Source organism: Vanessa cardui, chromosome Z (genome assembly GCF_905220365.1).
Source record: "Vanessa cardui chromosome Z, ilVanCard2.1, whole genome shotgun sequence".
Lineage (NCBI taxonomy): Eukaryota > Metazoa > Arthropoda > Insecta > Lepidoptera > Nymphalidae > Vanessa > Vanessa cardui.
Window position 1 is genome coordinate 1,683,660 of NC_061154.1, and position 17,092 is coordinate 1,700,751.

Sequence of the window (17,092 nt, forward strand, 5' to 3'; positions counted from 1 at the left end):
ACTTTGTAATGTTTTCATGTAAGATCGTTTTACAAGTTACAACAACAACAACAGCCTGTAAATTCCCACTGCTGGGCTAAAGGCCTCCTCTCCCTTTGAGGAGGTTTGGAATGTTCCACCACGCTGTTCCTATTTGGTGGAATACACATGTGGCAGAATTTCTATGAAATTGGTCACATGCAGGTTTCCTCGCGATGTTTTCCTTCACAGCTGACCACGAGATGAATTATAAAGACAAATTAAGCACATGAATCAGCGGTGCTTGCCTGGGTTTGAATCCGCAATCATCGGTTAAGATGCACGCGTTCTAACCACTGGGCCATCTCGACTCAACTTCCATTAAATTGTAGTTACAAGTTACATTAAATTTATATTATATTTAAATATCCACTCGCCGTGCACACACACCGTCTTCACCCGCGCCCAAATCATATATTATATATTCCCGCGCTTTCCGCGATGTGTGTCACTCGAGGGGACAGATACATAAATACACAGATAATATATATATCCATATACAATATATGTCCAATAATATTTTTGATGTTATTACAGATCTATGTAAACTACATACTTATTAATAAATCATTATCATCCTCATCCATTCCATTATTATTTATAGGTTAGGGGTTAGAATAGCATGTCTTCCATACTTCTCTGACAGACGTCATCTCGCAAGTGTCTCACCAGCTACATTATCTTTCATACAATCCCTAAATTATTAAAGTTATTAACTTTAATAATAAAAATAACCTTGTTAATTAAAAATCCATAAATTATAAAAAAACTAGCGAGTGATCCTAAATATACTATAGAATCTCTTAATATATAATTTTCAGATTTTTATCACAAGACAAAACAAACCGCTATCACTGTATTTTATATATCTGCAATATCTACGGAAATATTCATTTCAATTACATGCTGTAAATGGTCAAATTTATCTATATTAATTGCAGTTGGTGGTAGGGCTTTGTGCAAGCCCGCCTGGGTAGGTACCACCCTCTCATCAGATATTCTACCGCTAAACAACAGTACGCAGTATTGTTGTGTTCCGGTTTGAAGGGTGAGTTAGCCAGTGTTACTACAGGCACAAGGGACATAACATCATAGTTCCCAGGGTTGGTGGCGCATTGACGATGTAAGGAATAGTTAATATTTCTTACATTCATTGTCTTTGGGTGATGGTGACCAATTACCATCAGGTGGCCCAAATGCTCGTCCGCCAACCTATACCATAAAAAAACTATGTGTTTAAGGTACTTAATTGTATTAAGATTAATGCTGTATTTCTTACAATTAAAAGAAAAAATAGTATATGTGTCATTCTAGACTTTATAATACACTACTATAATACATTATTTTGATCTATATCGTTTTCAATGTCGGCGCAAAAAAATAACTTAATTTTCGACATCTCATTAAAAACTTCTAATAATATCAGTATTTATCTACTGTATTATGCATGTGCTATACAAACATACACCACATCAAAATCTGTTGTATTGTTTTAAAGATCTAACTATATATATGGACAGACAATGGGAAGCAACTTTGTTTTATACATGGTAGTGATTATCTGTTTTTTTTTATTGGGCAAAGTTGTCGATTGTGGTAGCACCCGTGGGATCAACTTATTCTATCGAATAGAGCCAATGGGATCCTATATATTTTTATTTATATATTATTTATTATAGTTTATATATTATTTTTATTATATATCATTTATTATACATTACGTATATATTATTTAAAAGAAAAAATAAAATATCAGTGTGGGCCACGTCTCCCAAGAAGACGACAAAAATGATTTCCAGCGAAGATCTGCTGATGTTTAGTATAAAATATAAAACGCCAAAATGTAATTGAATATAAAATGTAAAAAAAGGCACGGGCATCTGCGAGCCTCTAGATGTTGTATTTTAAATAAAAAAAAAAAAAAAAATAAAAAAATGGGATCCTTAAAAATTATTCATAAATACATATAAACATTCCAGGGTCTTGTCGGGGCTGTTTTCGAAGGTGTCGGTTCATCCCTCGGCAGCTTCATAGGGGGTGTGTTGTACGAGAACTATGGCGGCTGGCACACATTCCGATGGTTCGGTTACGGAGCTTTCATCGCGTGTGGTCTTCACGTCTTAGCCCAGTACTGTTTGAGGAACAAACACCAACACGTCGGAATGACTCAAGGTAACGCTTTAGAAAAGTAAATGTATCATATATATTTCGATGTACGAATTTAATGTAATCGTTGGAACATTTAATGTTGCCTATAATGTATAACCAGTATTAGATGTTAGTTTTAACGAACAAAGGTAGCTTTAAGCATTTTTATAATATGATATAATGTTATACCAATATCGATGAAATTTCTATCCCAAGTAAATATAGATCATTTCAATGACATGTATGAAAAAAATGTTACTCTAATTCTACTTTGAAATATATGCATGCATTGGAAATGGTCTATAAGAGATCTTTTTATTGATAGGTGCCAAAACGTGATTCGATGTGTCCTTTTGACATAATCTGTGCTGTTTTATGATTGGACACTTTTACAAACTCAAAACGAATGTGGTTTTTCACATTATATACATTTCGAGTAAACTTAAAAAGTTTAACTCGTTTGAGATTAAAATTAATTTATATGCATAGAAAATAAGTCACTTCTATATGTTCAAACCGTAAGGACGTATGTAGGGAAAATAATGATGAATTATAAATCCGAATATGTCGTGAAAATTTACATATGCGGGTTCCACTAAATCTAATTATGATTACGTTTGGTACTATTTAGAAATCGTCAATTAATAAAGTATAGTTCCACACAACTTAGATGTAGCATCGGCAAATTCGTAAAACCGATCACATCCGAATTAAGTACCCTCTCCCAAATTATCAATATTTATTTCTTATGCGAATATGATCTTTACAGAAACGTAATAACTTGTAATATCATATGAACTAATGTATTCAATTTGATGCGTCGATTTATCGGTTTCTCGGGTTGAACTGACGCGAGAATCTATAGCGACGAATAGCGTCGAATGGCGCGATAGAGAGCTGTTTCTATTGGTTGTGTAAACCGGCTGTAATTGGTTTTTATTGAATTTGTCGATACTACATCTAAGTTGCATCGTATTATAAACTTTTCTAAACTCAATAAAAAAAATATTCGAATTTATATTCATTGATATGTCATCAGTGTCTTTATAGGACAAACGCACAAAATAATACAGAATTTTGAATAGTGCTAGTTCATTATCTTTGTTTTTATTTTTAATTGTTACGTAATTAAATATGCTTGTAATATCACAGTATCCGTGCCATTTGAATTGATTTTTTTTACCTTGTAACACTATACGTAATATTGTTTAAATACTGTATTTTAGAATACTATGAAACTTGCCATAGCCTAAATATATCCCATTGTGATATAAAGAACAAAAGTACTAAGTTTTTTTTTTAATTTTATAATTAACTTCGTTACTTTAATTATAGATACTTCGTAATAAATTTTACAAACTATTCTAAGAACAAACTCGGTTAATATAACTACGAACAACATAAGTCCTATGACTTTTCCTTATAAGTATACGGGCTCAATTTGAGATTTTCGAATATTTTCAGATCAGTATTTATTCTGTATCTGTAAATATATATACTATGTGTGTGCAATCTGGCAACACTATTCGAGATTGTTTTATTTTTAAGTGATTTTGAATTTCGAATATAAATGTAGGCACTAAGAATAGTGAAAACAAAATACAATTTTTGGCTGTGCTTTTATTATATAAATTGTTTTATTTTTGGTTTTATTTCAAACTTGTTAATTTTTTTGTTTAGAATTAATGTTACAAACAAATTTATATTTCGTGTGAGTTTTAATCGATCCATAGTAGTATTTGTTGTAATAAGAAATTTAGGAAACAAGCAAAATGAGACATTAATACTAATATAAAATTAAATGTTTTTTTTTTTAAATAATTGTTTAATTATATCTCTTATTGGTGGGGGTGAGCTTATCTATGATTTTAGAAAACAATCGCTATTGGTCGATTAAAATACGATTTTAACTATGTAAAACAAATATAATTTAAGTTTTATTAATCCGGTTAGAACTGGTTTTTGTCTATAAGAGGTCACAAATTCAGTTTTATATAATTAGTTCAAGTACTAACCGTACCATAAGTTTAATTATATTTTAATATTTGAAAATTCAAATCATTCCCTGTATAATGTTTGTAATAAATTAAGCTCTTTAAACATTATTTTAATTGTATAACATATATCCTATTTATAATATATATTATTAATGACACAGTAATCATCAATGATATTCTTTATTTCTTTGGTCTGGTATAAAAAGGGCATACATAAAATATACAATCAATTTCAACATTAAAAACGGCATAAGCATTCAGACATTAAATAAAACAGACAATAATACGCAAAAAGGCGTATGTTGTATAAAACAATCGAGATCTATTCATTGTTTTTGTACTGGTAATCAAAATTAAGCGTGATTGACATAAGCCATTTCAATACCAGAGCATAGAATTATAGTTCTACAATGCAACTGAACTAATTTAATGATGTGTCAATATTATACTTTACTATACATATATTTGTATTAATGATTTGTCAAAATATTCAAAATATATTATTTATTGAATATTGTAAGAAAAAACAGGTTATCAAATTTGTGAATATAAATTGCATGATAATGACACTAAGTTATAATAACACGAAATTCTTAATAGAGGTAAATGTACAGTCAGAATAAGAAAACATTTGTCAGTTTTCAAATTGATTCCTTTATCAAGTATTAAGATCTTAGTGCCTTTTGAATCTAAACATCAAATCATTCACAATATGTCATTCTCAATCGGTAAAACAGATTATCGCTCAAACTGAGCACACGAAAGTAGATCTTAAGGTGACGAACGTTTTCTTATCCCGACTGTACTTAAATATTTTTTATAAAGAAATTTTATGAAATGTACTTTAAAATTTATAGTGTTATTTACATGTGACATTTGATGTTGATATGCATGTGCATGGAAATTAGTGAAGATGCAGCGCTGTTTTATAAATCAAATATAGTAATGTTATTGTCTGCAGGCATGCAAGCGCTAAGATTGTTTCTAGTGGATATTAGCAATTTAACTTGACTAACTAGTGACTAGTGCGTTCAAGGTCATTGCAAAATGACAATGAGAGTAAAATAGAAATATTTTTCAGCTAATTTCAGAGTGTCATGACATTTTGAAATTTCATTTTATTTAGGCGTCAAGTTTAACAGCTAGTGACTATCAACGCATGTTCCCGAAACAAGACATGTTGGCAACTTTTATTGTTGTTAACACGCATTCGTTACAGAAGTTTCTAATAATTACGATTTGAGTTTCATCAAATTTGATACAATGTAATTGTTAGTGATTTTCTGATAAATTGCAAACACGATATTGCTGACCAGTTAGTGGAAACTCACCAATGCAAGCATGCTGTTTTAGCGCAACGATAACAACAGGCACATCCAGAATCATTGAGCGCACGCAATAACAGGCACATCTAGTTAAACAGATCTAGGTAGCTCATTATTATTAACTTTCATAAAAGCTTGGAATTTACTTTGCATGCAACGAACAATTAACTATATTTATGATGATATTTCGCTGAAATTTTGCAAATTTAAATAGCTTCGAACAAATATGACTACTCCATTAGCCTAAAAACCTTTTACTTAACTTTGAGTTGTTTCCTACTACAATATAATATTTTATACTAGTTTTAGCCCGTGCTACGTGCAATTTTATGTCTTGATAGACAATTCTGTACAGCACTACGTAATATTTTTGGTTTTAAGTATGTTTTTAGGTGAGATGGCCTAATAATAGACAAAAGATACATAGCAAATTTTGAAGTGCATGTAATGTATAGTTAATATATACAACAATGCACAAGTTAGTAATGACAATGGATGAATGGTAGTAAATTTGCCTATCTTCTATAAATAAACACAACAATCAATCAATCAATCAACAACAGCCAATAAATTCCCACTGCTGGGTTAAAGGCCTCCTCTCCCTTTGGAAGGTTTTGGAACATTTTCCACTACGCTGTTCCAATGCGGTTTGGCGGAATACACATGTGGCAGAATTTCTATGAAATTTGTCACATGCAGATTTCCTCACGATGTCTTCCGTCACCGCTGAGCACAAGATGAATTATAAAGACAAATTAAGCACAGAAATCAGCGGTGCTCGCCTGGGTTTGAACCCGCAATCATCGGTTAAGATGCACGCGTTCTAACCACTGGGCCAATAAACACATAATTTAGTATTTCTATATCCTATATCGTTACATCATTAATATAAAATATTCAAAATCCGTCCAATTGTTCCTATTTGTAACTTTAACTATTATAATATTAGTAAAATAAAAAATATAGCCATCATATCATTATGGATGCCAACAACATAAAAAAGCATAGGGTTTCTACTTAACTAATAATTAATAATTGGTACAAATATATTCAGAGGATTTTTCTAGACTAATCTAGTGCTATTTGTGCAATGTAGAAAAATATATATAGTTTGATAGAAAGTATTTATCACTTATTATTTTGGAAACAACTCAATGATTTCCCCTCCTTTTTATAAATCTTGCCATGAATTATTGTAAAATCTACCTTAAAATATTGAATATTTAGTTTCAGTCACTGCCATCAAATATGGAATAGTCAATTTTGTACATTTTTTACAACAGACATAGAACCATAGACAATTTAGAGTCTAGTTTTTTTTTCTTTAATTTACAGAGTATTTATAATCTATATTAAAAATATATAGAATGAATTATTGAGCTTATTTTATACTTAATAAAATTATAATTTATGTTTAATTTTTTTATTGTTTAAACTTATTCCGCGAAAGCTGCTTTATGTTCCTTACTCAGTATTATTTGAATAGTTTTATAATTGATAAATATATTTTATTAGTAATTACAAGAGTCTTGTTTGATTTTTAGTTTCTCCTTCTAATATTACAATAACAAAGAGTTTTTATAATAAATTAAAAGCTATGGTTTCATTCATGGACATATAAACCGATGCCATACTGTGCCATACTTGGGTACTCTCGTTAAGGTGATTTCGCTTGTGAAACTTCTCCAGCGAACAAAACGGGGATAAACGAAGCAAGTACATTCCAATCTTTTAGTAAAATTTCTATAAATGTTTTTTTTTCTTATCTATGTAATTGTGCTTAATGTTGCTATGAATGTCTAACTCAGCGTACGAGCGACTGACCTCTGTTATAACTACAATTTGTACAAAATGTAAACAATTGTGACGTAAGCGTTTGTTGAAAACAATTGTATCGTCGTAAATTAATGTTATATGTATTGATGTGTAAAATACAACGAAAAAGATCTTTATATGACCATTGTTGTATATGTTTACGTTTTGTTTGAATTTTTATATATTTGATTGATATTTGTCGTATTAACGTTTTTGTACTGCGATTTCTGCGTTATTACAGGTTTCACGAACGTTGTTCGATACGGGCAAGGCACCGACGGCGCCGCGGTATACATGCTAGCAGATGTGGACGAAGACCGACACAGTAACATTGTATTTCAGTAAAATGTTTCATTCAACTCACGATACTAAAAGGAAATTATTCCATATTACCAATGGCAGTATAGTACTTAATCGATGTTAGTATTAATTTATTAAATACGTCACAAATAATATCGACCACAAACAATGACATGGTTTCAGCATTCACTGCGAGTATTCGTACATCAGTACTGATGATACTTGTTGTATGTTTGTGGCCGGCTATTGTATGACGATATTAACAACCATTCAGCTTCGTAGGTCAGTTTTAAGTAGATGCATTTAAAAAAAATACATATATAACCATTAGTTAGGATAATTCCTTTTCTACCAATCCGTATTTCGGAATTGGAACAGGAAATAGATGTAGCATAATTTATTGGACTTCTCCAAGTATTCATAGAAGTGTAGTTCTTGAATGTTATGTGTGACATAATTATAACTACCCTTATATACAACATTGTCTGATATAATTAAGATATATAATGCGGGTTTTAATCTTGCCTCGTAATATGTATTATACAGAATTTTTAAATGGGTGCTGATATGGTTGTCTCCCCGAGCTTAATAAAAGAGGGAATTTAAACGGAATTCTAGGTGAGACTTCCCAAAGTAACTAAACGCACGTCCGACTCAGTCGACGTTTCGTGATACACTGGTGCGTCGGAAAATTTTTACACGAACGCAACTAGTGTTTCACAATAATTTTGAAATTTTACCGATTTGATAACCATTGCGGCCAAAGAAGTTAAACTTCGAAATATATATATGTATATATATATATATATCTATATAAATTTTTATCAAATATATTATGTCGAGTTATCACATATATAGATAACTTATTTATTATTATTAATATTTTACAACAGGATTTAATCTCTTCGTATCATGACAATTTCGAAACGATATTATGAATATCTAAAATGGTTGTAAATGCAAGACAGTATTACAATCCTATTTACATATTTTATTTAACGTATTATTTAACTAAAATATTTTGTCTAAATTATTCCAAAGATATATACACAGTTTGTAAGACAAAGTTCATTTTAGTTATAATACGTGTGTCTATTAGTAGATAAGAAAATAAAAAAAATAAAAAAAAATTCCGAAATTTCGATTTAAGATAGTACGATTATCAAAACTATTTTGTAGGAATATAAACTGGTATATACTAGAAAAAAAATATACCAATATATTTAATCTATTTACATATAAAATTATTTATAATCGCACACGATTTTTGGTCGAGAACACGGCAAGATATATATACCTAACAATTATTAGAATATAAAAAGTATTACAATCATATTAACTAAAATATATTTAGAATCAAATTTATCTATGTAAGTTAAACCACCAGTAATTATACACTTGTACTGGATTATTTTTAAACATTTAACGTTGTTTCGATTGCTTTAAACTGTGGACCTATTTATTGATAACGATATTAAATTTAGTTATAGTATTTTGGATGTCTTCTTTCGTCATGATGGAGTTAGAAGATGGTTTTGTCAATTATGTGTGTTCATCGAACACATGTATGGCGGACGTCATGATAAGCACGTTACAAGGTTATAATAGTTTTTCGTACAATATTAAGTTTTATTTTTTATTAGATACGTTTATTTTTTTAACGAATAATGTACAACTTTATATTTCAAGTTTAGGGACTCAAATGTTACCCACACAACGTTAAACCATAGCACACGCGCCAAAAATGCACAGATTAAAACAACACATATTAATTGAATAAAATGACACGATAAATTGTTTTTTGACAATTTACCTGTTCCTATCTAGGAAATAACCTTAGCACACATTATCCATCTAAATTTTGTTGTCTATTATTTATACGTTGATATGAAATAAATAGTTTGATCATAACCTAACTTAACTTAACCATGCTCAGGATCCGCGCGTCGCTGTGGTTTAACAAACTCGGGTACGGAATAATTGCTCAAAATTATGCATTTCTGTTGTTTTAATTATAATAATTTAGTCTTAGTTTATTATTTTGTATTTCGTACAAAATGTAGTCGTAGGTATTGATGAAGACAGCTATAGTACGACACAACTTAGATTTAGCATCGGCAAATTCAATAAAACCGATTCCTGCCTATATACAACCAATAGAATTAGCTCCTTTCGCGCCATTCGACGCTATTCGTCGCTATAGATTCTCGCGTCAGTTCAACCCGAGACAGCAAGTGCATGTAAATCGACGTGTCAAATTTACTAATATATATGGTCATACGATATTACAAGTTATTACGTTTGTGTAAAGATCATATTCACATAAATAAATATTGATAATTTGGGAAAGCATACTTAATTCGGATGCGATCGGTTTTACGCATTTTGCCGATGCGTCATCTAAGTTGTGTCGTACTATACAGTGCTTTTGTTTCGTTTTGAAATGATTATATATTATATATCGGTCTTTTGACTTGAATAAAATGTTAACGCATATCTCTTGTCATACGGAACGTGCAGGACGGGCAGCGTTGGATCATCATGTACGAATGACAATATTACGCACAATTATTATACGTTTAAAAATTAAGATATTTCATATGGAATGATTTACATTTGACAATTTTTCCTACTTGTATGTGATATTTTTGAAAATTGTACTTCTTTATTTATTTATAACTACCTAATAAAGTACTTAATTTATTACGTCGTCGTTTCAATGTTTTCGTAAATAAGTTTGCTTAAATAAAAAAATATATTTTTTTAACTTAGACTATTGTATTTTTCGTAGAATTTGTAAAACTCTTGACTAACTTTTGGTCTGCCTTTGTCATAGTGTAAATAAATGAAAGTGTTGTAGAGATGTTGAAAGGGAACGCATAATATTTAGATTTGACTTAGATTAAATCAGTATTTATGTGGGTTCACATAGTCAAAGCATCAGTCCATTCCCTCGTTTGATCCTACACGACGGCTGAGAAATCAGAGTGCATTGCCAACGTCTTAACTTTAAGAAGATACTGGGTATGCAACAACAACAGCCTGTAAATTCCCACTGCTAGGCTAAAGGCCTTCTCTCCCTTTGATGAGAAGGTGTGGAACATATTCCACCACGCTGTTCCAATGCGGGTTGGTGGAACAATATATATCACGATTGAAATAAAAACATATTAACTTCTTAAACTTTATTAACATTCACTTAAATACTAAGGACGAACAAACAATAGAATTCCTTTTTTACATTTAACGTTAAACCCATGTGTTCTACTGGAATTTATTTAACAATTTCAGAGTAAGATCTTTTAAAAATAGAAATTAGCAATCCATCCATTACGATGTGGAATATTTTAAATATATGAAAGTTGATATGTTTATGGTATCTACCATTACATAGTTGCTTCTAGTATAAATGATATGATCTACCTACTTATGTTTATTTAAAAGTTATACTAATAAAGACCATATTTTTGTCTCATTGATATGTTCTCTAGAGATGTATTTGTTTAAATAAATTAAGTACACGTGCATAAGAACCTGAGATATCATATTCCAATATATTTAAATTCTAACAATGTTACATACACATATTGAACTGATAACCTTCGTTTTGAAAAGTCGATTAAAAAGACTGTTTTCATTTATATTTTTTGTGCAATGAATCAAGATGCTCATAGCAGTATTTAACGAAATCTTCGCTAAAATGATACTTTCTACCAATAATCTACTTATATACTACAATAACGTCTGCCCTGTGGTTGATAGAAACTCATCCAACTAGGCACATTCTACAAGAATATAAGATCAAAATTTTACATTAGCTACATCACAAAAATACCTTTTTTCTTAATATAAAATTGACCCCAACTCCGACACATAGTTTTTCTTAAACTTCAAACTTTCGAACTACTTTAAAAAACTACCAACTCTACAATGTAATGTTTTCATGAAGACTTTGAGACGAAGCATTTTTCAGCGAAAACCAGGCTTATTTATTTAATCAATCATATATATTTTCATCTCGTATTCAATATCCTAATCAAAGTCAAGAATTTCAAACATATTTTTTGTATATTTGTCGGTTAGATCAGTTATTTTTTAAATATTTGGCACAATTCCAAAATTAAGTTGCATTATCTAATAGTGAGACAAAATATATTTACGTTGTCATAATATCTACTAGAATACCTACTAGACCTTACCTCTACTAGAATTACTATATAAATCGGACGGTTTCTCTACAAATAAGTCAGTACCGTCTTTTTAAAAAATAAATCTATTTTAATAGACTAGAGAGTTCCAACATCAAAAATATTTATATGTCTCTAACTTACTACATCTGATAATATTATTTAGAAGTTAGTAAATAGTGTTTTATGATGCAATTGTTAAAATACAGTTTATACAATATAAGAAGAGCATTGTGAAATATATACATATATTTTTTCCTATTAAATATTTTTCAAAAATATTCAGTCATAGAAGTTCGTTTAAATACATTGAAAGTTTTAAACATGTATATGTGTATACATAATTATTTTTTATAAATAAAATCTCTATTACAATGTCATTTGTTTGTAAATACACCGACTCATTATAAAATCACATGAACAGACTGTTACTTTAAAGTGATCGAGTATTTTACCTGTGGTAGATATATAGGCTGGCAACACAGACCGACCAGTACGAACCACATATGAACAGTAACATTTGTAGTTTAAAAAGTGTTTTGTTTCATATGGTTATAATTATTTATAATCTTTGTTTATGTGTATTGTTTTTGTATAACTTCTTATTATAAAATACTTATATTTTTTTTTAAATATAAATATAACAGATATTAATAATTTAAAATTCGAGAGTTTCTTACTTAGCAATTATATAATATTTTTTGTAAATATTCGATTTTCAATATCAAATTACTTTTGAATTTCTAATAGATTCTATAGAAGTTACATAGACGAAAAGTAGTAAGCATTTTTTTATAATACATTATATGTACAAATGTGTTTCAGAAATTTTCTTTCATAACAAACAGTAAAACGATATAGACAATATATTTACTTCTCAACTTATTACATCTACACTTCAATATTTTCTTAGAAATATTACAAGTGAGTCACCTTCCGACTTACACAGGTTCCCCATTCATTGCCCGGGGAGCATTCAGCGCCCGGGGTTTCACGCATCCGTTTCATACAGCCCTGTGGAGGACGGCAGCTCGTTTATGGCCCCGGACTGCCGATGTAAGCACCAGTGAAGAGTGCGGGGAGGGTGAGACCATTCTTCGCCCTACAGAGTCGTGCTCCGCCAGCCACGAGCGGAGCAACGAAAGGGAGGGGCAGCGGACGTGCTGCGAAAGCGTTTCCGTGCTGATAGCGGCCATCGCAGGGTTTTTAGTGAGTACAATCTCACATAACCCGACATCCCCCCCAATATTCGGATATCCATGAAGATTTTCCCTGCGTTAAATAAAAAGGAATATTACAACTAACACAATCAATACTTAAAATATCTTAACATAAAAATAATCGCACGATAATATCACGAAAACACAAAATTTCAATAATTAACTAAATAGAAACAATGTCTTAAATACTGTTAAGTTGCTTAAGAAAATACCATAGCAATTAAAAATCCACAAAAGGAAATAAAATAATAAATAATAATAATAATTTACGATTCAGTTAGAATCTGCAGCAGTGCGGTTGATTTGACTTCCTTTCATCCGTTGATCTGACTCCGAAAGCAACTCTTCGCGGTCAGGCTTGCTGCTGGATGCCCCCAATCCTGACGTTCCCTTATTAGACGTGTTTTTGGGGATTTGTGCTGAAACGAATTACTTATTTATATGGTTTTGGGAAACTACTATTTTATTTTTATTTTGAAAAAGATTAAGAGTAATTTTATAATTGTGCCCATGTAATTTTTATGTTTCTTAAATGCTGACTTTCAAAGTGGCACTTTATTAAACGAATCCATCATTAATACCACAGAGTAGTCAAGAGCTTGAAATATTACAGCATGTCATTTCTTTCAGTTTTTTAATCGTCTGCTTGTCGAGTGATTACATAGAATGGGCTACACAATTAATACCTCGGTGCTCTTCAGAGACATCATTATTTTTCTTTCGCGCCTTATTCTTCGTTTTGGCAGCCGTATTCCGTTCTTGCGCTGCAATATAAATATTTTTAATACCTTTGTGATACAGATCCTACTATATTATGATCTAAAAATAAAAATATATTTTGTTTCATCGCAAATAAGTCACTGTTTAATGTTTGAATAGTTTTATTTATTATTATATCGGTCAGACTTCGAAGTCTACAAATATGTCCTATTTTAACTTGAAATTGGTGACAGGAGGGCTGGTTAATTTTTTGCCTAGAGGATCGGAAATGCGATTCAACAGAAACGCTGCTCGTGTTCTTTCAACTATTACACGAGACAATAATTTGTACAGTAACTATAATTAATTTTAATTGTATGTGATTAAGACTATACTATAATAGATATTTGATTTCACGAATTTTATATAATAATAATCTATAGCCTATTGTAACCCAAAGAGAAAATTATCAAGATATGTTTGTACTCCAAATGATTTGTTAATAGCTGTGCTATACTATTGCCACTGAAACATTTCTTGATTCATTCATACCTATTTATAAAACTAATAATTACACTTACAAGTTTCGATATCTTTGGTGAAATTAAAAGTGCAACTTTTCACTAATGCATGTCATAGATTATTCAATATCTCTATGAATCAATTTGAATTAAATTTATCTATTGGTCTTCAGTCTTCTTGTCTTTGGAATTTACGTTCCTGTATGTATGCTACTGGAACTATCTCAATTAGCCGAATAAACAGCCTAGCTTTTTAACTAAGCAACACCTGATAGAACAGTAGCCGCGATGAAATATCTATGTTTATAAAAAAACATGAAATGACTAAATACATGCAATTTAATAGGAATCGAAAGATTCAGTTACTTAAAATGCGTACCTGCACGTTTGGTTCGACTGCGGGTCATTATCCAATGACCTTTCCGATCCGCCTCAAAATAATTCGTTGATTGGACGGAATTTGATGCTGAAAACAAATAAGAACACTAGAAATCTACTTATATTTGTCCCTATTAATAAATATATTAATCTTTGCTCTCTGAAATGTAAACAAGACCGGATATAGCCTATTCCTTTGGAAGTAGCACGTTTACAATACAACTATAGCACTTACCGACTAATACAATTCGAAAGACGTTCAAAACGCCATTTTTTTACAAAACCATAGTGATTATCATTTAGATTAAGAAAGCTCTCAACTAATGATATCGTGTCAATTAAAATTGCTATCATTAATAAAATACATGCACTATGATATATATGTACTGTTTTTGTAGTGTTGTAACTTGGTTTTATACTATCGGTGTTTTCCAAAGTATCCTAGCAGAACCAACGACATTATCGGCTAAATATATTTATGATATAGTTCTGGCACACACGCAGCCTCTCTAAAAGATAATTTAAGATTAATTTAATCAACAGTCATGTAATTTTTAGATATAAGTTGTATTTACATTGTTGTGTTGATAAGACAAATTGTAAGAGAACAATGGGACTGACATATTTTTTATAAATAAAAGTCCCTTACTTAAATAAAGAATAAAAAAAAACCTTGGTTTTATACATACTACTCACAACTAGTTAGAACATTTTTTTTAAAAAAGCGCGCGAAACATAAACTAACCGCCATTATTTTTTTTGGGGCACATAGTACAAGGTCTATAGTCGCGTGACTTGTACTATGTTAAGAGTCATTTGTGTTTCATTTGGATTTTAGTTAATTTACTTCAATAAGTATGATTTGGTGATTTATTTATGTTAAGATAAATTTGAAATTAGAACTATTGTAGTTTGGTTTGAGCTGTTTTTAGGATAAAAAAAAATTGAAAATAAATACATGCAAAGCAGTTTCAAACGATGTATTACCTGTACTGTCGGGTGTGGCTTCATCGTTATCGGTCTTAAGAATTTTCATTCTGGCCTCCTCAGCTATTCGGGCTGCAAAATAGAAACTCTTAATTTTTAATGGAATACAATCAACCTTGGTTTTGCAAAGATATCGTAAGTGCGGTATTTTGTGAATGATTCTGAAACAGTGGCGTAGCTATCGTAGGGCCAGGTGGTGCAGTGCACCAGGGCCCCGGAGTTCAGGGGGGCCTCTAAACGAAACCTTAAGCTTCTGAAGCTAGAAAATCACGACCCTGTGCACAAAATTTCTTATTTGGTATCTATACTTTTAAAGGGTAATTATTTGTTAAAGAGGGATGGAAAAGAGGGGGTGAGGGCCCGATTCTTTTTCTGTGCACCGGGGCCCTTGCTCACCTAGCTACGCCACTGTTCTGAAATACAGTGTTCAATTATAACAAATAAATAAATATTGGACAACATCACATACATTACTCCGATGACAATGTAATTAGCTACAGCACTTGTGTTATGAATAATCAGAAGTAACGACGGTACCACAAACACCGAGACATACATTGAAAATTAATGAACTTTTACTATATCGACTCGGCCGGGAATCGAACCCGATACCACGGAGTGGCGAACCCATGAAAACGGGTGTACCCTACGCCACTATGGAGGTTGTTATATATAGTTTAATCAACATTGATAAAAATCTTAGTAAAATTAAAAATATATGACTTGAGGCAAATAATTACTATAGAGGTAATTATTTGTCTCTAGTCAAAAAATATTAATATTTTACGATCATTTATTATAACGATTCATATTCGTTCCATGTATATAACATAATCCAATGGACACCAAAATGCAAAGAAATATGTAAAAAGCGGTGATTTTAAATTGAGCTGTGTTCATTGCAGGTTATGTGAAATAAAACTCTTGTGAAATAGTAAAGAAAAGTAAGCAAACTATAGAACGCACATATTATGTGTAGGTTGTAATTCGTTTTGTAATCAGTCGTTCTATAAAGTCTCTTTAATAGTGCCAATTAGAGATTAACCACAGTTTACTTTCTTATAAGAATGTACCAAAAGCCATATTAATACGAGGTCCTGTACTCATGTGTAGTATTAACTGGCTAATGGTTCTATTTCTGCACACGGGTCCCCCTTCCCGATTGCACACGCTCTATAGTCGGCTTATATAAGTACGTTCGATATATTTCTATCAAACGCAACAGACATTTAAGGCTTGTCGTTTACACGAAAGATTTTCACCTTCCATTTCATCATAAATGTCGAAGAACACTAAAGACTGGAATCCCTTTCTATTGCTTGGTGGTTCATCGGCCATGGCTGGTATCGCTATAGAATACAAAAATATACATTGGTACTAATTCTTCTATTGTTATTTAATTAAAAACATTTAGTTCTTGTTATTTTTTTTAAGATTTTTCATTAAAAAATGTACAATGTACAAGTCTTAGTGAAAATTAATTCAATTGTTTTAAAA

The 17,092-nt window shown here is 30.9% G+C and overlaps 1 protein-coding gene across 2 annotated transcripts in view; it reads left to right on the forward strand.

The window, feature by feature from the left end:
* Positions 1-8,417, forward strand: part of LOC124543009 — a 32,401-nt gene extending 23,984 nt beyond the window's left edge. For both annotated transcript variants that reach the window (XM_047121001.1, XM_047121000.1), the window contains exons 13-14: positions 1,998-2,190; positions 7,545-8,417. In XM_047121001.1, the coding sequence (XP_046976957.1) occupies positions 1,998-2,190; positions 7,545-7,648 (297 nt within the window). In that variant the 3' untranslated portion in view covers positions 7,649-8,417. The remainder of the gene's footprint in view (positions 1-1,997; positions 2,191-7,544) is intronic.
* Positions 8,418-17,092: the final 8,675 nt, after the last annotated feature.